Source organism: Dermacentor albipictus, chromosome 2 (assembly GCF_038994185.2).
Source record: "Dermacentor albipictus isolate Rhodes 1998 colony chromosome 2, USDA_Dalb.pri_finalv2, whole genome shotgun sequence".
NCBI lineage: Eukaryota > Metazoa > Arthropoda > Arachnida > Ixodida > Ixodidae > Dermacentor > Dermacentor albipictus.
In genome coordinates, this window is record NC_091822.1 from 203019858 (window position 1) to 203046328 (window position 26471).

Below are 26471 nucleotides of genomic sequence, written 5' to 3' on the forward strand. Positions count from 1 at the left end.
CTAATAGGATTATTTTATACTTCGAATTATTGATATATAACACTGTTTCACTATCCTCTCTCAGTTTGATATAATTCATGGTCTAATGTATAAGAATTTAGTAGTGACTCCAACTAAAAAGTTTAATAAACACGACATTTGGGAGCCAACTTTGCTCCTTCATCAGGGCTTAGCGACAAATGGTGGCAGCATAAGGCTTTTAAAAGTCTTCCAAGATAGGGTAGTGAAGTAGACAGAAAGATTCATGGGAAATGGTAACCTTTCCTTGTGTTCTTGACTGACAGGTAAGATGGAAGGGGGGGGGGCCAGAGAGAGGTGCATGGACCGGTGGCGGCAGCACTGGTGATAGAATAATAATAATAATATTTGGGGTTTTACGTGCCAAAACCACTTTCTGATTATGAGGCACGCCGTAGTGGAGGACTCCGGAAATTTTGACCACCTGGGGTTCTTTAACGTGCACCTAAATCTAAGCACACGGGTGTTTTCGCATTTCGCCCCCATCGAAATGCGGCCGCCGTGGCCGGGATTCGATCCCGCGACCTCGTGCTCAGCAGCCCAACACCATAGCCACTGAGCAACCACGGCGGGTGCACTGGTGATAGAAGGCTGCTGTTGTGCTGTGGCGTAACGGTGTGCAATTCATGGACCTATACAGTGGGGAGGTTGCTCTTCAATTTACAAACAGTACAAACCGTTTCAATTACCTGGCACACCGTGGTGTGCCACATTGCTGGTTATTTTTCATGTAAAAACTCCCAAGTTGATAGGACATGCAGCTGCAAATGGCATTACGTGCATGTGTCAAATAATTTTTAAAAAGCCCCACCTTTTCCCAAATGTGCTCTACGCAGACATTTTAGTTTGTTGTGAAATAAAATATTTTATATTCTCTAATATTCTTTAATATTCATATTTGCTTTGAAAATATAACTATTTGTGCTCCTGGAAAGACAGATTACCATTAAACTGAAGTTTATTGCATATGTAGTGGCTGAAAGTGCATACATTACCTGTATTCTATTTTGATTATTCTGTTCGGCGTCTTGTGTTAAGGTGGTAAGAGCCTGAGTATGGAGTCACTACGTTTTTAGATTTAGCTTGATATGTTTCTAGTTGTCATTTTTGTCAAGGCCATGAGCCCAGAGCAGGTAAGCTACTCCTGCCATTTGTATCCGTCGACTTAAACCTTTTGAAGCAAGGCATTAATCTGTCTATTTTAACAGTGCCCCTCTTGAATTCCATTTGCATCTAGCCAAGCTTCTACGACCAGATCTCCCTCCTTTCAGCTGCTTTATACCATGTCCACCTGCAGTTGGCAGTATGCTCAAGAAGTATGAGAATTGGCAAGGTACTTATTTGCATAAAAGGTCGTATTATGAGGTCTGATGATATGACTAATAAAAATCGGGCCCCTCGGTTAGCCCCCCTTTCTTCTCGTTTATTACATAACGAGGGTCTCGAATCCGGCAACGTTGGTGCCTTCAGATAGCATGTGTGGGTTTATTGACCGGTTGCCTTCACCCAAAAAGATCATGTTCTCGTGACGCCTGTGGCAGAAAGGATGTTCCACATCCGCCGCCAAGGTCTGTGGGTGGTGGAGCTGTCTAACACTCCCAGGGTTCTACTAAGAAACATGAATACAGTGGAACCCCAATTATATGACTTTCCTGGGACCACGAAAAAGCGTCGTAAAACACAGGCATCATAAAATCCGAACATAAATTAGGCTCATAAAAATACTACTTATTTGGCGCGACGGATTTACGAGAAACTTCAATGCAAACTACTGACATACTATGCAGGGCTTGGAAATCCAAATTACCAAAAATGTAAATACGATAAGATTTAATGCTGCAGTACAGGTACCAATCATGCTTTATTCAAACGAACCTTTACGGCACTCCACTGCTGCAATTCCCACCAGCCGGTGCGAACATTAAAAAAAGTCGGCAAGTTTCTTTTGGACGTTGTTTGATCCGTGAATCAAGCACTTCCACTTCAGTTGGGCAACGTCCAAAAGGAGATCCTCTGTGGCGTCGCATGAACAGATGAAGTTCCAGATGTGTGCTATGTGCCGTAGCACCTCGGCGAACGTGGTAGGCACAGGTACGGCAATTGTGGCATCATCGTTGTCCTCGTCCAATGTCGCAGTGGTGTCGGCACTAGGCAAAGCCTCCTCGATGGCGTCATCCAGTGACACTTCACCGCAGATCGCAACTTTGTCGTCGGCCTCCACGTAGTCGGTGAAGGTTGCAGTGAGGTTTAAACCCTTAAAATCATCGTCGGCGAAGCATGCATTGGCCACGAGCGGCATCGAGGTTGTTGCGTCCGCAGCAGAGAATGCAGTCTCTCGCTTAAAGCCACAGTGCTTGAACAAGTTAGCGATTGTGCTTTGCAACAGTGCGTTCCACGAACTGGCAATAAAATGCATGGTGTCGAGCACAGTGATATTTTTTTACGACTCGCTGCGCTCCATAGCCGCCAGCTGACGCTGCACTAACCGCTTCCGGTACGCTTGCTGGAATGATGCCGGCATCCAGCAGCTTAATGATGCCGGCATCCAGCAGCTGCAGCCGGCTTGTGCAGTTGGGCGGAAAAAAAACAACCTTTATGTTCCACAGCCTGGACGTATCAGGTGGGTGGCATGGTGCGTAGTCCACGAAAAGCAATATTTTCCTCGCCTTAGCACTCATTTTGTTATCCAGCAGCTGCAAAAAATTGCTGAAGAGCGAAGACATTGTCCACGCCTTTTTGTTGAAGTTGTAGCTGCATGGCAGCGTCTTCAAGTTCTTAAAGCACCGTGGCTTCGCAAACTTTCCAACAATGAGCACGGGCAGCCTCTTGGAACCGTCCTCGTTGGCACAGAATAGCGCCGTGACACGCTCTTTACTATGCTTGCTACCATGACAGCTGTCACCCTTAAACACAAGGCTTTGCTCGGGCTGCATATGGCAAAAAATACCACTTTCATCGGCATTGAAAACGTCGCAGGCCTTGTATGCAGCAATCATTTCCTGCAGCAACTCCATCCACTTATTCACCGTCGAAACGTCCACGGAAGTGCTTTCTCCACAGGAGCGGCTGTACACAATCCTGTTTCGTTTTTTAAAGCAATCCAGCTACCCGTTCGATGCCTGAAAGTCGTCGATGCCCAGACGCAATGCCACAAGGTCCGCCTTCTCTTTTAGAATGGCAGCGCCAACGTTGATCGCAGAGCTGTCCGCTTTCGGGACATTGTGCGTCGCGTGGCTCCACACAACTCAAAACCTCTGCTGAACGCTGGTCGCTAGGATTACGACGAAGAACATGTGCGATAAACCTAGTCCTCTACACGCTACCTTGTCGGCAATCTGCTGCTGGGAAACTGGAAGGAGAGAAACGCTTCCCCAACACGACGAGAGGCGATGCCGCCGAGAAGAGAGGGAAGTGATTATGGAGAAAAAAAAGCGCTATTTCAGCACAGCGAGCATCGCGGGCAGCTGCTGGTGGGGGAGAGAGAAACAAACGATGAGACGAGGCAGGGAACAAAGCTGTGCCCGAGTGACCCGGTCAAGCGGTGTCAAGTGCTCCGTGTGTGGAGAAACATAGCGAGGAAAGACACCCGCGGCACTTTTCTTTCATCTGCCGTTCTGTCCTGCGCTTTGCGAGGGTTGTCGTATAATGCCGGTCAGGCGTAAAATTGCGTCGGATAACCGGGGTTTTCAATGCATTGCTTCTATTGGGACTTCGCCGGGACTGCGCTAATCCGTCGTAAAACCCGGTTCATCGCAAAACCAGGGGACATATAACCGGGGTTCTCCTGTAGTGTATAATAATTTAGAAGTGAATAGTTCCAATAGTTGTGGGATTTGTGTACTTGCTTTACACAAGTGCCAGATGGTGACAAATTAAAAAAAAATATTGGTTCTTGCCATAAAAGAAACAGGTTAATCTCTGAAGTCAGTTTACTTTTAAAGTGTCGTTACTCAGATATTTTCATGCAAAAATGAAGTTCACATTTCTTACAACTCCAGCAGCACAAGTTTGTTTACTGGCTCTTGTCCACTGTTGTGCTTTAGTCTAACTAAAACTTTGTGGTGGACTGCGTGATGCTAGTGTTTATGCTGTATTGTGCAAATTCAGCTTGAGCCTTTTCATTGACTTGCTATCTTAACCTGTACTGTTCAGTAACCACACATACACACTTGGTAGGCACGCTCGCTGCTTTTGCAGTCCACATTCTTGCCCGCACGCATGATTCCTGCAATGGGTGGCAAAATTCCTGCGAAGGTTTGCCATCCACTGCCGTGCCTGCCTTGGCCGTTGGGCCTAACCACTGTTTGTGCTGCATTGAAAATTAAAAAAAATTGAGGCTGCTTTTTACAAACATTTGGACATTGCACTTATTTACATTGGATTAAGCATGGATATCATTTTTTGTCTGGGGTGTTGTAATTGAGGGTGTGGCTTATATGCAAAAAAAATATGTATATTTGTTCATTTCAAGTACTTCGAAAACTTTAATAATGAAATTCGATCCGAACTGAATACTACATAGCATAATATTCTATTGAAGAATAAAAAAATATTGAATACTTGCACAGGGGGGGGGGGGGGGGGCATTAAACTTTCCTTTACAATGTATAAGGACAGTACTGACATGGGCTAAGTAGCGAAGAGGCTCAATCTTCTATATTTGTTTCAGTGCTATCTTCACTCTATGAACATCATTCACAGAGACCTGAACTCTCACAACTGCCTTGTCAAGGAGGTAAGTCGAATACAGGGTCCTTATATTATTAGCTTAGTCTAAAATTTTCAAAGTATGTTTTTTTTTTAGTTAGCAGTAGCCATAGATGTTGTATGTGAACACTCCTTTTTTGCTTTGTATAGTTTTCAGTAACATACATGCAGAAACTGCAATATCAAAATTATTCATATTGAGTAGAATTATAATATGAAAACGTGCATGAAGTCGGAGCCTTCTCTTGCAAGCGTTGTTGTGCTGTATAATATTTCTTTGCACACTAAGACCCAAACCTCTCTTTTCATGTCAAATCACAATTGTTGCTCATGCTTGTAAGTGCAGGGCACATATCATAGGGCGTTTCAGTGAAACCCAGTTATAATGGACTTTGAAACAGGGCATTATGCCCTATAATGAACCAGTGGAACTGTACGGGCATTGTAAAAGGGATAGTACCACATTTTTCACAAATATAAAATGTCATTTTCCAAAATTTCCAGCATCAGAACGCACCTCAAACTATATTTCGTTTCGTAACACGAATATGATGCCCTTTATCATTTTTTTTATTTGCTCTAGCGCTGCCGTTACACCTCGCGCGAGCTGGGGAATTTCTACTGGGCATTTCACGCCGTCTTCTCCTCATTTAGGCTGCTGTTAGTGCTGCATCAGTGATTATGGCGTATTATTCACAACCTTGAGCAAGACAATCAGTGCCGTTGGGCGGATGTGTCAAGCGAGTGGCTTCAGAAATCTTGCGGTGGAACACCACAGTGCTTGTAAGGCTTTGCCGGGTTCAGTTGTGTTATGGACATTTCTGAACTGCTGACTTTGGTGGCACAGAGGATGATTGCGTTCTCGCCAACAGTGAGAAAGGTGTCAGCAGTGACAAGTAAAAACCCAACCACACGTGGCTAATCATACGCGCCTGGCTACGTGTCACGCGTCTGCGAGGCTGTGCGCGCTCGTCCCGCGAGTCTTAAGAGGGGAGACACGCAGCTCGTATGCGCGTCAGGCAGGGCTTGATTTTGATTGTCATTTTGAGCGTATACAACAGAAGTGGCAGCTTGTGCACCGACATCATGTGGACAGCATGTAAACCTCCGGCAGTTTCGAAACAGATTGTTGGGGTTTCGGAATCATACCGAGGCCTTGCTGGTCTCATGTCAAACAAAGGTAATGGAGGCAATCAACAATGAAGCACTTATCGCCTGCGTTGAGGCTCGGCCTGCGCTTTCGTAGGCGAAACAGAAACACCATAAGAACAAGCACATGACCAGATGCTTGTAGACTGAGGTAGAGAGGATCATCATGCCTGATGCTGCCGTAACAGGTGAGTGCTTGGAATTTTATATGGCCGTCATATGGGAGCAGTTTCAATTGCACTCGATCCTGATTGGGATCGGATTTTGTGGTCATGATTGCCTCTATTGTACAATCTGCATAAGCTGATCGCAATTCAGAAATTTGATCGTGCTCGATCGCGATCGAAAGCGTGTGTGGAACCAGTACATGCTGCCTCACTTATCTACCAACTCTCCAATGTCTAAAACATGTTTCATCTGTGCAGATGAAATTATAGCAGCGCTGCAGAAGGGGTGGAAATCCATATGTGATAAATTTAGGTGCCTTATGAAGGTGCTTCAGGAGGAAAATAAAAGCGCCACCAGGTCAGACAACGTCATTGGCCGTTTTTCGACCAGATGATGTTCCTTCACGACAACATGGAGTATAGACTGTCAGTGATTTTGAAGTTTCCATCTTAGCCAGTGTGGTGATAGTGAAACACGGAATACTAGTGCTTTCCGTTTACCACATCGACCAGCAATGCCATGGTATGTTTATATTGTAGCTAGTAACGTGCCGCATTTGTGAAAACTCAGAATCATGCTTACGTTATTAAATTGATGCATAGTATGCATTATACTCAGCTTTGTCTAATTGGCAATGGAAGAATTGTGACATCGCTACTCCAATTATCGCATAATTCGTTAAATGGAAGCTGGTCAGGGGACGTATATGCACTACAAAGATAGCTTTGTAATTTATTTAAGTACCCACAAAGCCAATTTGGCATTGCAGTGGGGAGCAGAGAAATCCAAAGTACAAGTACAAATTAACAACTACAGTAGCACGTAAAAACACAACATGATAAGGCATGACGTTGTAGTGCAGAGAATAGCACATACAAACAAGCAGGACTAATAAAAATAAAAGTACTTGACTGATGTACAGATAAGAAAAAAAAAAGCCTTGGAAATAGTCATCACATACATAGCACAAGATCAACAGTAAAATTCACATAGGAATCTTCAACTGGGCGCACAAGCTTTCTAAACACGGCAATATATATTGAAAATGGGACACTAAAGACCACGCTCTATAGGCAACCTTTTGATAAACAACAGTACCTAGAATATACAAGCCACCAACCATCCACGCTCCTCCGTCTCGTAAGCACCTTCTTCCATTTTCGTCCGCGCACTCAAAGATAGTCAAGCGCAGTATAGCAAGTTCCTGCATGAAGGCGGCCCTCATCCGGTCATGTGACCACCAAGTGGATGTAAGCTTCAAAAAGCAAGTAGCCAGACTGAAGCTCGCAGGGTTCTCGGTACCACTTTTGACCAGCATCGCCGAAAGCCTCGTAGCGAACCTTAAAGGAAAGCAGTCGGCAGCTGCTCTGTCCGAGAATCGCTCACGGCAAGTGGTTGCGGTAATACCATATGTTCACCAGGTTGCGCACAACCTCAAAAAGGTTGTCAGTAGGGCAGGCGTCAGGTTGCTGTTTACTGCCAAAAATAAGTTAGGTAGCCTGTGCCACCAAGTCAATAGGGCAAGCAATAACAACAAAAAAAGTTGTAAAAAACAGCACAGACAGAGGTTTGTTGCTGACTGTTGTGACTGTGTGGTTTACAAGATCCCTCTTTCATGCAAGCGTTTTTATATCGGCCAAACGGGGCGTTGCATCAACGACCGCATGCGTGAGCACTTCAACAAATTTCAAAAACGGGCAAAAGATAGTCAGTTGTCGCTACATTGCAATGAATGCGGCTGCAAGCCATCCTTCGAAGGTGTAACCTATCTGTCAAAATATTGTGATGACCGCGCACGCCTTATATCTGAAGCCTTCCACATTCACGTTAGTGGTGATGCATGTGTAAGCCTCCCGTCCATTTCTCTCCTTCCAAAGGAGATTGCCTTCTTATCACATTAATTGCATTCCCCCTGCGCATGCCCTATCCTGTAGATTCTGTGGTTTCGGATAGCGGCGGAGCATATATATGCTGACTGACGGAATAAACACACTTTGGTTGTTAGTCAGCGCCGTTGTCTGTGTCCCTTCACTCGTCCTGTCGTTTAGCGCTGTTTTTATTGCTCGTCACCATCCAAACATTGCAAACAAGGCATCTTTAAAGGTCAAGCCACATGACTACGTTGCATTTGCATTGAAAACCATGACTACAAAGATAGACTTCTTCACCTTAAAGAAACCCTAACAAACAGGAACCACCCTAACACTGCCCTTCACAAAGCCTACACTGATGCAACCAAACTTGATTGAGCTGAGGTTCTCAAACCCCACCCTAAAATCACAAGAACAATAAGGCCTCTTACAACTAAATTCTCAAAGGCACTCCGAAACGTGAATCAGCATCCTCAGTAACTACTACCCAATTCTCACCAGCAACCAGAAACTTAATACAGTCGAACCCAACTATACCAAACTCGTTTACGTATAATTATCTTCTATATTGAACAATTTCTGAACACGGTATAGTTACAATGAGTATATATATAAAAAAACTACATTTACATCGAACAAAAATAGCAGCGACTCCCGATATATCGAACGTGAAGTAGCGCAAAAGTGCCTCCAGAAGTTGGCTTTCCTTGGCAGTGGCAGAGAAACCTGCCAACACATCCCAAAAGGGGTCTAGCCCAGTGGCGCAGCTCCACCCACCCACTCTCCCTACCGTGACTGCGCTGCGTCAGGCGAGCTGTCGACATGCCCCTGCAATAAATGATCCTGGCCAGCCCGTAGCATTTGCTCGAACAGCCAATCAGAGGCTGTTGTGCCCTCGTCATGCTAGTACGAGTCTCGCTGCTTTTTTCGTTCATTGTGTTTGTGCCTTGTGGGCCTTCTCCCGTAGTGTTGCCGTCATGGATAGTGCAAAGCGGCAGAGCTTGCCTTTCGCCATGAAGTTCGAAATCATAAGTTGAGGCAAACATGTTGTGAAGTCAGATGTTGCAATAGCGTACAGGATTCAGAGGAGCACTCTCAGCACCATCTTGAAGAATAAGGGGGAAATTAAGGCTAAAGCAGACAAATGACCCGGTTCCTGTGGCGCCCAACGCATAGGCACAGCTGTGTATAAGACGTCGAAACAGCTGTGTATAAGTGGTTCATCTGAAACTGCTTCAGATGTGCTGGCTTCCGCGTGCCCAGTGATGACTCTGAAAATTCTGATGAATGTGACAAGGCCATTGCCGGTGTTGCTGAAGTTTGTAGTGAGCTGTAAGAATTTCCGGAAGCCGTTGATGGATGAACAGTCAATGAGTTTGTGAGTGTGGATGATGGTGTCATGACCACGGGAGAACCTGAAAACAAAGACTACATTGCCAGCGTAGTACTGAGCATGAGTGAAAGTGAGCACAAATGGGAAAGCAATGATGATCCCTTGCCTACATCCTCCAAGGTGATTGGTGCACTCGCACTAGTCCGGCACTTCTGCACGAATGTGGAACGTTGCGGCCTCAGTTGCTTCGACTCCAGACAATGTGGAGAAATGCGTGCTGTCACAGCAGCAAAGTTGCTCAACCGGAGAAATACAGGACTATTTTATGTGATACTAAGCTAGTTTCATCAATAAAGTGCGTTTATAGATGCTATGTGCTTTTATGACGTCCAATTCTTTAGCAGGCTTATATTGAATTATGCCCTATATTGCACTGATAGATGTTTTTTTGTGACTTCAATATAACCGGATTCGACTCTAAGATCTTTCCCGACCTGCCCAGAGTAGTAGCCTACAAATGCAACACTAATTTCAGTGACATTCTTGTACATGCCAAACTGAGGACAAAGATGGAAGCCAACATCCGGTCCCAGTGGCCGCCCTGGGTGCTCTACATGCAGACATATTCAGTCTACTACTACACTAAAAGAAATACAGCACCGGATTACCTTCACAAGGTAACTGAGTTTCACCTGCACATCAAGCAATGTAGTCTATTGTCTAGAATGGGCCACTTGTAACAAACAATACATAGGTGAAACTGGAGAACAAATTCATACAAGGCTCAATGGCCATTGAGCAGGTACAAAACACAATTTACTTAAAGCAGTAGCCAGCCGCTTCAACGAACATAACCATATATTCAGTGAAGCAAGGCTCTATATACTAAAAACAAATTTCCATTCACCTCGCATGAGGAAATATACAGAATCACACCTCATATACACCTGATGAGGATCAATTTGGCACGTGGAAACTTAAGAATCACTAAAAGCTGTAGCGTGAACATCGAACTCTCATATCATTAACCAAGGCACAAAACACATTAAGCCACCAGCTAACCTTAATTGTAAACCTCATCTATTTTTCCACTTCCAGTTCTTCCCTGCCTCTCCCCTAACAGTCAATTTATTATTCTCTTCCATGATTTTATGCATGTATCAACCATATGACTCCTTTTATTATGTACACCTCCCCTCTCCTGTTTTTTCTGCTGTCACACTCCTATTTGCTCTTCCATATTTTTTCTTTCCTCCTGGTATTTTTATTTAATTCCCTCTGTCCTCCTCTTTTTCCTTCTTTTTTTCCTTTAAAGACCCAGGCACATTCCAAAGTTCCAGACACCAGGATACCTTTCGCAGTGCCTCTACCACACAGGGTTGTGCCACTTGTGTATACTGCTGTGACAATGCCTACGCCGAACTACTGAGGCTAATGTTCCTTGAAAGACCAAGCTGCTGCTTTCCAACTACGCTATCCATCGCCCCCAGACTCCGTGTCGCCATCTTAACACTTTAAAAATTACTCGACGAATTGCTGCTGCGCTACTGAAATACAAGTCATTCTTTCATCTCATGTTTTTTTGTTACTTGCACACTTACCAGCTGACTGGCTCTTCTAAAACCACAAACGCACACTGCCTACGACACCTACGAAGGCTCCCTAACCTCTTGCTCCCCTAACGTCCCACCCTCCTATGTCTTTCTCTTTTTTTCTTTTCTTTCTGCCGCCTTCCCTCTCTCCTGCTCTTGTCCCCTTATCTTAGAAACCATGCCTAGAGACATCAAACGACAACGCTCTTTTTCTTTTCAGTCTCGGGCTTTACAGCCAGCCCCCACTGACGATGATTGCACACAACGTCACTCTACTAACTTGTTAAAACCAACCTGCTGAGGATGACGAGGCCGCCTTTGACTTATTGAACACTGGCCAGCCATTCTGATGCACTTTATCCCTGTTTATAACCTTTATAAGACGTATGTGTAGTGTTAGACACAAGGGGTTTTCTTTGATTCTCTGCACTGATCATAGAAGGCAGCATGCAAGTCAATAGGCAGCATGTAGCCGAGTGTTGAATATTGCCATATTCATGTCTCTCTCGGGCACTGCTGTGAACAGCTTTAATTTTGTGTTTTGTTGTTTGCCAGCACTGTGCAAAAAGATCGAGGGTTCATTCAGCGCCCTCATGCTATAGGAAAAAATGTGCCACGGTATTGATGGCACTGTCAGCTGTGTAATTGATAATGCTGGTTTTTGTGTCTGCTCAGCGGTGTCGTTACCTAAGTAATAGCCTGCGGTTATTCTGCTATTCTTAATGCAAAGAAGGGATAAGGCATGCAGACACGGACACAAGAGAAGAGAGGTGGACAATACGAACGCCAACTATCAACTGAAGGAAGCACTGAGGCGAAAAAAGAAAGAAGACACAAAACTTATCTGCACATGCTCTGAAATGGTAGCACCGCGTGTCAATTGGGTACGCGTGCTGGTCTATGTGAGAGGTAACTGTTAAGGCATTTGATCACTTCCTTATGTAAGATAATCAAAGGCTGACTCGTGCATGCACTTCCACCATTATTGATATGCCATGCCTCAACCATAAGACCTTCATTCCTGTGCCTGTACTATATTGTGCATTTATCTAACTCAGGCGTGCAGTTACAATCTTGGCAGTCTTGGCAATGTAAGGAAAGATTAGAAGGCGACCCCCCGGTTAACAACCTTTTATGTTCCATTAGCCTCTGATTGATACACCGCCCCTGTTTGCCCTATGTACAAATGGCCACAGCTAAATGGAACTTTATATACTACACCCAGACGACAGTCAGTAAAATTGTTGTTCGTGATATGCTTCACTGGACAAAGATCTGTTCTTTTTTGCCTTTCCCCTGCTCCTTTTTTCTCTGCACGGCAGTGCATATCTTACCTAGCTTATCGGGAGCAGTAAAAACCAACATTAACACTGTTTAGAATGACAGAAAGCTGAGCTAGTTGGTAAGGATTCATTATGCAAAAAAAGTGAGGCGTGCAGACAGAGCACAAGAGTAGAGAAGGCGTTTGTGTTGTCCACTTCCCTACTCTTGTGTCCTATTTGCATGCCTCACCTTTTTTCCACATTAACACCATATCTACTTGCAACTCTTTTAAGCCTGTGCGATACTGAATGAATGTAAGGAATAGCCACTACACTTTTCTTGCTATTACTGCATTCTGTAATCACTTCCGTTCCCCTCGAAATCCACTTTTGTAAGTAATCAGTAAGTATCAGCGAAGCTTCAACGAAGTAAGAGGAAATCCTTCTCTAATAATTCACTGTCAAATAATGTACTGGTTCTCGGAGACGCTTTTATAAGTGATACCCATTGCAAAACCCTTGCTTTAGGTCCTAAACACTGTTTTAAGCCTAACATAAAACCCGTTGACGTTTTAAGCCTACCGTGCTGCATAATCAGGTCTGTCGCAGATTAGGAACACTTGCGCTGTATTTCAGAGTGCATTGCAAGCATTCAACAATCGAATATTTGTGTTAAAACGTCTGACTCTGTCCGATCGTTGGTTAATTACCTTGTGGAGCATAAACTTAGACCAGTAATACCAGACAAAAAAGGCTTTTTCGTAATTATGCCAGATGACATGTTTTCAGTAAAAGCGATATCAGCCATAGAAATGAATTTTCAGCCAGTAAAACTCAAGCCTTTGGCCGTTAAGCTACATGCGGTTGACCTCCTGTCAAGACATAATCTAAATAGGATTGTCTCTAATGTCAAGAAAGCAAAATCACTCACCTTAGCAATGTTTTTCTCAGCGAAGACCCATAAGCAAGAGATTCCTTTTCGTGCTATAGTGTCAGAGAAAGAGACATGGCAGGTCTGTGTGGCTAGTTACCTACAGAGCTGCTTAGCTTCACTAGTTTTTTCAGACCCCTTTTGCTTACGTAATGCTCAGGCATTAGTTCAGTTTTTCACAGAGGAAAATCCTGGTGATTGTACAGCTTTTAGTATGGGTTTCGAAGACTTGTATTACTCCTTGCCACATGACATGTTGTTAAACTCCATAAATGAGTGCATTAAAAAACAAACGCAAGAATCGGCTTTTATAGACAGATGCGGTGTTTCCACGGGTGCTTTTCTAGAAATTCTTTCAGTGCAATTAAAGTCGACGCTGGTTGGGTGGAGAGATGGCAAGTTTCTGCAGAAACCAGGAATTTGTATTGGTTCAAAGGTTGCCCCTATTCTTAGTGATACTTACCTGAGCAAGATTGACAGCTGCTTAGACAAGGCCTTGGGCAGTTGAGTTATTAAGGTATTTCGTTACGTTGATGATTACCTGATTTTCTGCAATAGGGACGAATTTGATTCTGCTGCTACCTTAGTAAGTGAGCAATCTAAACTTAATTGAGGAGGATCAAAGTTTGCCAAGGAATTTCCTCAGAGATACGTAATACAGTTTCTAGACATTTCCTTGGTCTTTGAACAAAATGATGTGAGTTGTTTAGTACTCCCCTATATCTTCGAAGCCATTGTTAACTTTCAATCCAAGCATTCCAAAGTAGTAAAAAACGGAATTGCCATGTCGTGCCTTAAGTCTTCTCTCACCAGATCCTGCATGCACAAAATGAGCGCCAGTTTTAATGCGCTGGTCTGGCGCCTATTAGAAGCAGGTTATCCTAGCGTAGCAGTGGCCACTGTGGCCGAAGGCCTAAAAGGTGGATTTCGAGGGGAACGGACCTGATTACAGAAAGTAGTAATAGCAAGAAAAGAGTAGTGGCTACTCCTTACATTCATTCAGTATCGCACAGGCTTAAAAAAGTTGCAAGTAGATATGGTGTTAATGCTATTTTTACTGCTTCGAATAAGCTAGGTAAGATATGCACTGCAGTGCAAAGAAAGAAGGAGCAAGGGGCAAAGTACGAAAACGCCCATGTACTTAGATTTAGTTGCATGTTAAAGAAGCCCAGGTAGTCCGAATTTCTGGAGTCCCTCATTACAGTGCGCCTCATAATCAGATTGTGGTTTGGCATGTAATACCCCATCATGTTTTTTTAGAACGCTGAAGCTGGTGGAGCAAACGGATGAGCAAAAGTTAGATAGCAACGTTGTGTGTAGTCATGTGCAGATGTCTACTCCTACCTTGCGTAAGCAGACACTATTGCACACTAGGATAGATCAGTGCTGATGTTGATCATTGATGTAGCTTTGCTTACAGTAACAGTGTAAGTGCAAATGGCGTGCATTTATGAATTTAAAAACAATGTAGTAGCTCTAATATTGATAAATTAAGTAGGGAAGGCTAGCCCTAATGAAATTAATAATAAACTTTTCTGTAGCTCTAATATTGAAAAGTTAAGTAGAGAAGGCTAGCCATAATGAAATTAAGAATAAACTTTTCTAAAACCCAAACACAAACATTTCCGCTGTCACTGGTAGGTCAGCCCTGTGCTACGCACATTGAAGCACGCACTTGTGTGCGCATCGTGTGACTGGCCACCCTTTCCTTCATCACCCGTGTGCCCACTCAGAGATGGATACACATAAGCATACACATCTCCAAGTGCGCTAGGCCTCTAACGCTAGGCCACTGCAGCAGTGGCCAACTGATAGAGCATCCACCTCGTATATGGGGTGTACCAAGTTCAAATTGCGGTGTTGCCAGATACCCATCGTTTTTTTCTAATGGGTACAATTGTCCCTTAGCCTGGCTCTCAGGTCTCGTGGAGGTTCACATCTTGAAAGGGGGCACAATATGCATTTCACGAGTTGTCTCTTGACACTTCTTGTCCAACCACAGACGGCCTTGTTGACGAGCATCCACTACGGCTGTGGGAGGCAAGTGCTGTTATTGGGTACTTACTGGTAAAATAGGTACAAGCACGCTTCTGGCCTGTTGCTCTGGTGCTCGGCCATTATGGGACCTTGACGCTTGGAAAGGGATGTTTGTCCCAAGCCAAAAGCATCCCCACCTCAATAGGTGTGTTTGGGGTGCCACTTAGGAAATTGTTGCCATGAGAGTGGCCAAACCTCCTTTATCAGGGTTTGCTTGTGCCCCCAGGGTTTGATGGGAATTGCTGATGGGCTCCTTTCCCAGAGCGATTCACCCCTGTGAAAAGCCGAGTGTCAAACTGGGGGACGTCTGGCCCACTTGGTTAACCGGTGGGTAACTGACAACCACATAGTTTTGAACCCACTACCTCCCGTAGCTGAGGCAGACACTCAACGATGAGGCCGCGGCTGTGGTGTGCATATCCCGTGCTACATGTGGTTGGGCCTGAAATTGTGCGTGCAATCCTCTACCTACTTTATTTTGCAATGGAAGTTTGCAGTAACAATAAATAAAGCCCTTTGAGAATGCACTTTTATGTGTGTTTCTTGTTTCTTAATGGCATTGCTTGGCGCATTAGGGTTATGAGTTCTAAGAATTGTTTTTTTTCAGAGAACAAAAGTCCCCCCTCATGTTATATTTGTGGTTGTAATATTTACATGCAAATATGGTATATCATGATTGTATTGAACTGGATAGCTTTGCAATGTGCATGGCTGTTCGAAGAAGGCTGGCTCTTACTGGCTTTCTGCCTGGCAGCATCCTTCTGCCAGGTGCCCTCCATGCAGTTGTGCTTTTACCTTAAGGGTTAAAGCACAGGTTCCATGGAGTGCAAGTTAACACTTGCACTGCAATGAAATTTGTTGAAATTTCGTATATTCAGTGGCACTATCTGTACGTCAACACATTTTTGTTTTTATATAAAGTAATTTCTTCAAGAAGAATTCTGAAGGAAGCCTTGTTAATTTGAAGTCTGCTGGACTGCGAAAAATCTTCAGATTAAGCTGGTTTGCAAATTACCCAAAAAGAAGAAAAAAAAGCTAAGGAAAATAAGTGCAACACTGTGCGACAAAAGCATGTCAAGTTTAGTGTCTGTGTAGCAGGACTACTTGAAGTAATCATTGATGTGGGATTGCTTGGTATGGTAGTTTGCTGCACCAACTGTCACAATCTCTAGCCCACTAATCATGCACAGCATCTCGGTCTAGACCGCTACCGCTACTGTCGCTAAAGCAGGCACATGAGTGAGCTCATAGTCATCTCTGCCATTGCCTAATGGCACACTGCAATCAAATTCGCCTTGCACGTATACATTATCTACATGTCTGCTTCTCTGTTCAACTAGTTGGCCTAGTCCGTACGCTAGCTTAAATGCTCACATAGGTGAGATTTTTCTTGCAGTTGGGAATTGTATGCACACAACACACCAGCAGTGGAGAAAACATGACAATACATGACATGCGATGCAGATGGAAAAAAACAAACGGAGAAGCAAAAGTGTTACATTTATTTATGATGACCTTCTCACTCACCTCTCTGTAGTGGGTGGAAACATGTAGAATTGACGCACACCGCCACAGAACATAGGCACTTCACACAGCTGTGTGGCTTATCAGGGCCCACATCGTGGAATAGAGCACTTGCTCAGTCGGTGGTGTGTGAATTGCAGCCCCTGTGATGACTCTCTTGAAGGCCACGCATTTACGTACTGTAAGCACCAGAAGCAGTCAACGTTACTAAATAGAAGCAACTGCAGGAGCCGGAAACATCGCCGCATGTTTCCGACACTGCCTCCGAGACATGTGAAGCCAGAATAGCGTAGGGGCATGTTGGTCTCAGAGGCCATAATTGGAAACTACAGATTAATCGGATGGATGTGTGCGGGCTCTGAAAGATATGCAGTACGATTCCAAATTACGGGACTGCACAAATTCTACAAATTAACTGAATTTTCAAATAAACCAAGGTCAAATTATTGAGGTTTTACTGTATTATCTCTTTAGACCATAAATAACAGGGCTTCGCTCAGTGCTGCAAGAGCAAACTGAAACTTACCTTAAATGGTGATTGCATTGCTAAAGCAACTGCGTTTCTTCAGTGGTTTTCAGTGGTCACTGTAGCTCTTTTCCCTTGCATTGGTTTTGCAGCAGACATGCAACCAATTCACGAAGAACTAAGATGGCTTATCACAGGCTCTGACATATTGCAACACTGAATGCACAGCAAAAGCTTGTTAATTTGAATTTCATGGGGTGCTCACCAAATGTAAAATAAACAAAATTCAATCTACCAAAAGTGTGGTACTTCAGAGTCATCGCCGGAGTACCACAGGGGTCCATCCTCGGTACCATTCTCTTTCTCATCTTCATAAACGACCTTCCTAAAGGCATTTCATCCTTTACCCAAATTTTTGCAGATGAATGCGTAATTGTCGCATTACGGACCCAACCGATCATGCAATGCTCCAAAAAGACTCACACTTAATAGAAACCTGGTGTTCCAATTCTTTAGTGAAACGGAACATCTCCAAATGTAAAGTTATGCAGGTATCCCGTAAACACTCTAACAAGGATCAGATATACTTTTTAAACTCGACAGCCCTATCCACTGTTGAATCATATCGTTATCTCAATATCAATACTAAGAGCAAGTTGACCTGGGCCAACCATATCACAAAATTGGCTACCGACGCCACTAAATCACTTTATGTTCCTTTGCGCTGTGCCCCTCATCCACAAGAAAACTAGCCTATGAAACTTTCATTCAAAGTAAACACAAGTATGCCCCAACTATTTGGAGCCCGCGCAAAGCTTACTTAACATATTAGAATTAATACAAAATCGCACCGCTAAATTAATCAATTCTAGGTACAGCTGTGAAGAAAGTGTCAGTGTGATTAAGTCATCCCTAGGACTCGAACCACTGGTGTTCCATCGGAAAATTGCAAAGCTGTGCCGTTTCCACCGACTATATTATAACTTCCCTCAACTACATGGAAAGCTTCTAATCTTACCAACCCATACATCTTGTCACCTTTTTAACTCTTGCAGCATCCAGCGCTTGCATGGTTCAATATCTTCCTTTATTAAGCCTTTTTTGCCTAGCGCCATCGTAGAGTGGAACAATTTAGCAGATAGAGTTGTCAACGAACGTAACCACATTATCTTCAAACAGCTGCTTACTGATCACCCTAAACCCTAACCTTATATTGACTTTACTGTGTTTTCATTCTTTTGTGATTGCTGTTTTACATTGTGACTGTTCTGCTGATTTGCTTTTGCATTGTATTCAGTGTGCCTCTTGGTCTTTTTATTTTCTGTTCTCACACGAATCCACTGGCTGGGTTTTGTAGGAAATTGTTACCATATCTTTGTTTCTATTCTTCTGTAACCCCCTCCCTTATGTAGTAACTAGAGGGGTCCTTAAGAGAAAATAAATGATGATGATGATGATGAACAGATTGCTGTATTCAATTAAAGGAGTGGGAGCACCTCTAAAAGCACCACCTTTTATTTATGTAAGAAATTTGTGATCATTTTCGGTTTTCTTTTTCTGAAAGCGATTGCTATAAGCTTATCTTCAAGAGCTTGAATGCGTCGGAAAGCACCTTCCTCATCTTCAAAATTGAAGAGCAGCCGTGTGCAATTCAGTCCTTCTGCCACCTGCGATAACAAAGGTCACCCCGGTGCTTGCTCTTCTGCATTATTTTCCACTACATGGTAATAACCGACTACTTGGGCAATAATGTCATTGTCTGGGATGGTACCGCAGACCACAGTGTAGCTGTCGACACTTACATAGTCTACAACAAAGTCCGTCTTGTACAACACCTCATGTGCAGACCTCAGATATGCTAACAATGTGTTAGTGTGTGAATAAAGATACCATCCGCGCCTCCCACTGGCTTACTGGCATTATCAGCAAGACTTTGTTCAGGATGTGTTCAAATAAACACATAGCGCGTATTCTCGCTCATAATGCAAGCGTGCCAGTAGAAGGCACAAATGGTACCTCTTGTCACGCGCTTTCACATTGTTGTTACCAGATCTGAGCTCTGAACAGGAACACGATCGTTGTCGACAGGTCCACTAGCTCCAGTGCTTTCCACGTGACGAAGACATGGCGGAACGTGCAACCACAACACACATAATGGGGCACTGACACTACAAAGATGATGAAAAACAGTGCAGCTTATTGCAGCTTCTCAAACTTTGCAACTGGCGAGTTTCTCGACGCATCACCTCGTTGGCCACCTGGCCCAGTGTCGATGTCAGTGCAACTAACCTGAAAAAAATAAATGTGAGAGCATGGTTGCCATGACATGTTTCTGGCTCCTTTAGTCTTTTCTGGAGCATGCAGTCCGTAAAAGCATAGCCCCTAAGATCCAAGGGGGCTGTTGCTGAGGCATGGATCGATGATTACAATGGTGATAAGCACACTATGCCACTTGTCGTTTAGCTGGGAAAGTGACTGCCAGTGGGAGCCAGGAGCCTACCTCGGTGGCGCAGTTTGAATTATCCACAACAGATCCAATTTGCATGTGAAATTACAAGCTTTTTAATATGTGTAGTTGTGTGGAGCTTGGCTGGACTGTGCCAGTTAGTTTGAATTCTCCAGAATTTAAAATAATGATGGGTGAATTAACAGGCTTTTACTGTATTAGTTTCTTGTGTCTTGTGACTAATAACTTTGTTATCACATTTTCACGCGCTTTATCATAGTAGATCCGCGTTCCGCGAATCTTACATCAATGCAGCTCATACTATTTTTCAGCGTTTTGATCACCCATTTAAAGTGCAACCCCTTTTTGCTCGCACTAATCTGTACCGTCATTCACCATTACTTTTGGCAATATATCATTGGAATAGACTACCGAGGGACATTGTATCTGCCATTAACCATGATGTTTTTGTTAACAAGTTGAAGGTTTTCCTAAATGTGTGATTATTTCTGTATTGAGTGCCTACTTGCGTATGTTATTCTTTCTGTATATAATTATGTCACTGTCACTGTATCTTACCAATGTTCTTTTTCTACACGTTTTGTAATTGTAACTGGCTCCCCCCCCTATGTAATGCCCGAATGGGCCTTTAGGGTATATGAATAAATGAATAAATAAAATGTTGCTGTTCATAGTTAGCAGGCTTAGCTCTCCTGTAACAAACAGTGCTTTGCAAGATGAAGCTGCAAGCTGTGGCACCCTTATTTCTGTAGGCCAGTTCTCCACAGTGAATATGTCTCAAAACGTTTGTGTCTTCATGAAAGGAAATGGGATCCATTCGCAACAAAGCAAAGGAGGGTGTTGGTAGTTCTATGACATCAACAATGGAGGTGTGCCAGTGATTTTACTGTTCACTTTGCTCACAACGTTGAAGTAAGAATTCTTTGCTTTCCTGTCACAGTTTTCTGTACTGAAATAGTTATGTGTGTGTCTCTCCTGCTATGATCTCACATGAAATTGGCAGTATGTTTTGAAAGAATTTGTTCTTGCATGAAATTTGAAAATGTTGCAGATAACTGTTATTTTCTGTTTTTGTTACCACCAATCCTTTTTCTTTATAGCTGTAAATCCATCGTTCCTTGTAGTTGCTGCTCCTATATATGGTACAATCAGATAATGTGTGCATCAAAGCATTTATGCCATTTGCACAGTCAGTCTGAGTGTCACTCTTCAATACTTTATCAAATTCCATCTTCTTAATCCCTGTTTGTGTAATTAATTCTGCCTCTTGCTGTACAATTGTTTTTAGCAATGTTATTTTCTGTGGCATGCAAAAAAAAGAAAGAAAAGATATGGGAGTAGTCGGTGAGACTTGCACCTTTACACCAGAAAATACATTGTCATTGTTGCACAAGATATAGTCTAGGGTCATACCAGAAAGCAGACATTTCACTGGCACTTGGAAAGGGGCACTTCGTAGTGCAAATAGAAAGCTAGCTTTTAACTTTCTTTCCACCGTACCAAAAAGTGCGAAGGCTGTGTGCTTCGCCCAGTGTGATAATGTCGAGGCCATGTGACACGGCCCAGGCAGTGCATTAGCACTGACAACCTGCACTGTGCCAGCAATGTCACTGTACACCCACACTTGGAGCTGGAGAATTAGATTAAATGTTGCATTATGACCTCATGCGAACAAAGTCACAATGCCCATTAGAACTGAAAACTGGGCAAGGTACGGCTGTACATATGTCCTCTCTTTTTTTGCATCCTGCCTTCATTTGTGTAGTGCTTTCTTACAACCATGATTGACTTCCACCCTCCCAATTTGCTTTACTGTTGAAAGGTTACCATATTTACTTGCATAATGAGCCAGGGTGTCTAGCGACCTGGAAAACCTGGAATAGGTAGCCGGGGAATTTTTCACGTTAGTGAGTAAGGGAATTTTCCACATTAGTGAGTAAGTTCATAGAAAATGAAAGATTAAAGTACCAAGTTGCAAATTTGTGTAAATTGGTTCCCTACAATGTTATTAGGCTCTTTGCAGCACTGTATGTCAGCTTACGTGCACAGGAATATTGTTTTCAGTCTCCATAATAAAGGAATTCATTTATAAATTATGGGCAGCACTGGCTTGTGGCTCAACACAGACATGCTTAGCCTTTGCATGCTTTTGAAAGACAGTGCAAGCTTCTACTGCAGTATGGTTGTTTATATGCAGGGCTTGCCGCACATAAAGCATCTTGTACGCTTGTCGCAGAGCAGTATTTTTTTCTCGATATTTTTTTATTGCATTTTTGGAGTGTACAGCTATTATTGCATCTACATTGTTAATTTCATCCCGATAACATCAGTATTTTAGCCGCAGTGACGCCTTATACGACATATACTAGCTGAATTTCAGGCGGAACTTGCGCTGAAACGGCATATTTTCCGAAACGCGCGCCTGCTCTTCCAGTAGTGCTAGCGCGGACATCTTGGTCTCATCTGAAAGAGGCGACTTTTCCCTTTCAAATTCCCGCCAGAACGGGCCCCGTTCGGCCATTGGCCACTTAGAAAATACGCGGCAAAAAGGTAGTGACTACAGTGACGGGGCCCGGCACTTTAACATCTGCACTACAGTGACGGGGCCCGGTACTTTAACATCTGCACTACAGTGACGGGGCCCGGTACTTTAACAACCACACTACGGTGACGGGGCCCGTCGCTTTAACAACAACACTACACCGACGGGGCCGTCACTATAACCAGAGTCCTTCCATGTTTTTTGGAAGGACTCTGCTATAACGATGTCGGTATTGGGGGCGAGGACGACTTACGGAGTCGCCATCTGTCAGAAGCGCCTCACATGCATCGGCGTTAAATAAAGGTTAAATAAACATACTACGCGGCAGCCCTCCTGAACAATTTTGCAAGTACTCTCGACATGGCAGTATTTTACCTTTAAAATAATCATGTTGGACAAACAGAAAGCACAGAATGGTTTACAAACGCTATCTCTTTGCCTACTACGTACAGTAAGCTGGGACACTGCGAGCGGTCGCCGCAATCGATTCCACCGAACCGGTTTGCGCGAAACGCAAGCAATCGCTGAGAAAACTATTTGAAATATGTTCTTATAGTGGGATGGCTGTCTGTGTAACTAAATGTAGCATAACAGAATGAAGCTGCAATGCAGCGATCGCACGGGTTCGCGGTGACCGACTTCGCGTCTGCATGCATGTCATCGCGCAATGTTTCGCTTTTGCTCCGAGCACGTTTTCGCACCGTGCCGTGAGCTTTATGCCGCACCATATGAGCATTTGACAGTACGCAAGCAACCATTGTTGCATGGACACTATGGGAGCTGTTCAAAAATAATTTCGTTATAGCTAGGGTCTTCGATGTCTACAGCGACTTATGATGTTCCGTCGCGATGATTCAGTCTTAATTTTCTTTTCCTTTTCTTCTAAAGCCTTGGAAGCTTCAATATCATTATTTCTCAAATTTCATCGAACTGCATGTTTATCGGTCTTCTAAGCGAGCAATTACCCGCTGCTTCTTTTTCTTAATTCAGTAGAATATTCATTGTCTGGTGCTACACAAGCAGGAACATGTGCCGTGCCTTTTTTAATGTGTTTTTACCGTTCCCCTTCCATTAGAGTGAACTTTCTTTCTTTATTATAATCATCATAGGCAGTGGCGTAGCTAGGTCGTCTGGCATCCGGGGCCCATAGGTATTCTGTCACCCCCCCCCCCCCCCCCACCTGGCTGTAGTCGAGGAAGGCGAGGATATAAACAAGTTCCGGGTGTCTTCAGACGTATATGACACCCGCCCACTGGCCCCTTGCACCCGGGGCCCACGGCCCCCCGGCCCCCCCTGTTGCTACGCCACTGATCATAGGTGTTACAGTGCATACGCAAAAGATTGTACATTCGTGGACAAATACCCATTGCGGTCGTTCGATCCGTATGTGTGCAATCAATGTATTCCATTACTGCACGGAAGTTGCTGACATCGTGAAATTCACGTGGTGTTGTGGACAGTACTGGAATAAAATACCGCGGTCCGTGAAGTGCTTGGCATCCCCATAGGCGCCAGCACCGAGTAGCTCATGCAGCTGGGGGTCCACAACACCTTCGATGAGGTTGGGTCACAGAAGTTAGCCCAGGTTGTCAGGCTCGCTTCCTCGCCTGCGGGGAGGCGGATCCTGGAGGCGCTGGACTTTAACCCGTCAGGGAAAGGCGGTGCGTGCTCGACGCGTGGTCGCGGGAGGCCGTCACGGTGTCGCCGTTCCCGCGCAACGTGCACCCGCAACGCTATGTAGGCACACGCCGGGCCCGAGCGGCCGCACTTCTCGGATCTGTCGCCGACGATCCACGTTCGTCGACGTCGCCCAATACGGTTCGTCCGACCGGTTCGCGGCGGCCGTGGTGGATCACAGGGGCAACCTAACGCCGCGTCCGTGCGGGGCAGGTGTCCGGATTGCGGAGATCCATTCTGCACTTTAGAACACATGCTCTGGCGGTGTCCCTCGTTAATACGGGACCACGGTCATCTCACCACGAAAGAAGAGTGAGAGGAGGCGGTCAGGCACGGCCTGCCCGTCCCAACGTCGGAACGGCTCGCGGCGGCCCCCTCCCTCATAAGGGGAGTTCGGAGTCGCTCCTCAGGACCTTAATAAAGTTCACTGCCTGCCGTGAAGTGCTTGAAGTTGTTTGCATAGAATGTTTTAAAGAAGTGCGGCCATTGACGTCGCTACAGTGTTGACGTAAAGTGCCCGTCCCGTCTGTGGTTAAGGAGACGGGCCCCGTCACTGCAGGGCTGAGGTTAAAGCGCCGGGCCCCGTCACTGTAGTACAGATGTTAAAGTGCCGGGCCCCGTCACTGTAGTCACTGCCCGGCAAAAAAAGGTACTAGAACGTCATCCTATTCGTCACTCGGTGCACGTGACTTGAGCTTGCCTCCCGATTGGCGGAGCTGCATGGCCATCGTCTGCTCCGCGCTTGGAGCCGCGCTGGCCGCGCATTGAGGTGCGCCATCTTGCCCCAGTGTCGACGTGATGTCTGAAACAGAGCGCAAATTTCGAACGCGGCACAAGTTTGGTGCGAAAAAAGTGCGACGGACGCTCACCGAAAACTTCAAAAAACGCTGCTCAACACCGCAAAACGCCCAGGACGCCACTACCTCAGCATCCGATGCCGAAATCGTCGATGCAGCAACGACAGGCCTAACGACCGCATCCGCTGCTGCGGATACTGCGACAAGTCCGTCTGCCGCGGACCCTTCGATCAGCTCTCGCGTACGGCAAGATACGATCTACCGGCAACCCTCCGAGCTGGAGGAGGAGGAAGCGAAAGCCAAAGCGAAGCTATCGGAGTTGTCTTCCGCTCCAGCGACGGAAAGGAAACGCGAGTTCGTGGGTGACAGTACCGACGATGCACTTCGCCCGCCTGATGGGACTACGTTCACAATTGTGGATTTGAGTGCCGTGAACACTTTATTAGCGTTTGCGAACTGCAACATCTGCAATGGTGCTTTAGAAATCGTCCGGGACGAGCGGGAATACGGACTCGCTGTGAAGCTGCGTTTTATGTGCGCGAACTGTGGAGAGATTGTGTCGGTGTGGAGCTCGCCGCGCGTTCACAGTGCTGAACGGATGAAACCTTTTGCTGTGAACGTTTTGGCTACGCGTGCCATGCAGGCAACGGGGAACCGGCAGACTGCGTTCAATGACATTTTCTCGTTGATGGGGATCAGCCGTCGGGCGCTTCACAGGAAAACGTGGCAGAGCTACGTGAAGACGAAGTTGACGCCAGCGGCCGATCGCGCCGCGCGTAATCTGACGAGCGACTGCGCGCGGTCGGTTCGCGAACTTTACGCCGAACTGAACGTAGGTCATACTGGGAACATCGCGGTATCGTACGACGGGTCATGGATGACCCGCGGTCATACGTCCCATATCGGCATCGGCACTGTGATCGAGTTGTTCAGCGGACTTGTGCTCGACTTTGTGGTATTGAGCAATTTCTGTGCTGGGTGCGAGTCGGGGCCTAAGGAGAGTGACCCTTCCTATGGAGCCTGGAAGAATGGCCACAAGTGTCAAAAGAACACTAATATGAAAGCTGGGGAGATGGAGGTGGAAGCTGCCCTCATTCTTTTCAGGCGTTCATTGGAGCGGCACAATCTGCGGTATACAACGGTGCTTTGTGACGGGGACAGCCGCAGTTATCTCGCTTTACAAGATGATGAAGTGTATGGGTATATCCCGATTGAAAAAGAGGACTGTGTGAATCATGTGCAAAAGCGCATGGGGACGGCTTTGCGCAACTTGGTGGCAAAACATAGAGGCCCTGGACATGAGAGTCTTGGTGGAAAGGGCCGCTTGACAGCAGACTTAATCTCCAAGTTAACCTCTTACTATGGTTGGGCTCTGAAGACCCACAAAGGAGACGTAGATGCCACTCAAAATGCAGTGATGGCCACATATCATCACGTGACATCAAACGATGATGTGGCTAATCACACTCTTTGTCCATCAGGCCCAAACTCCTGGTGCAAGCAAAATGCTGCAGCGGCCAAGGGTGAGCCGGTTCCAAAACATCCTCGAAAGCTTCCTCCTCATGTTTGTCAGGCTTTACGTCCCATTTATGAACGTCTTTCAGACAAGAAACTGCTGCAACGTTGCCAGCGTGGTAAAACGCAAAATAACAATGAAAGCCTGCATTCGATGATCTGGGCACTGGCGCCAAAAGACAGGCACGCTTCTTTATTCATGGTGGAGGCTGCTGTGGCAGAGGCAGTACTAAAGTTCAATGCAGGCAATGCAAGGGCCTCAAAGGACATAATGAGAGAATTATGCCTGAATCCAAGCGAGCAAAGTTGCACCCGCATGGCCGAGAAAGATAGGCGTCGAATGGCAGCATCAGCCAAGAAGCGCAAAGCGTCAGAAGATTTGCGCCAGTCCCTCAAAAAGCGGCACACAGGGGCT

General features: G+C 45.2%; 1 protein-coding gene across 5 annotated transcripts in view; it reads left to right on the forward strand.

The window, feature by feature from the left end:
- The window catches only part of LIMK1 (LIM domain kinase 1), a 132840-nt gene that overhangs the window by 67259 nt on the left and 39110 nt on the right, over window positions 1-26471 (forward strand). For 4 of the 5 annotated variants that reach the window (XM_065425941.1, XM_065425942.1, XM_065425938.1 and 1 more), the window contains one exon: window positions 4688-4753. The exons of the other annotated variant lie outside the window; for it this stretch is intronic. In XM_065425941.1, coding sequence (XP_065282013.1) covers window positions 4688-4753 — 66 coding nt within the window. The remainder of the gene's footprint in view (window positions 1-4687; window positions 4754-26471) is intronic. 5 annotated transcript variants of the gene reach the window in all.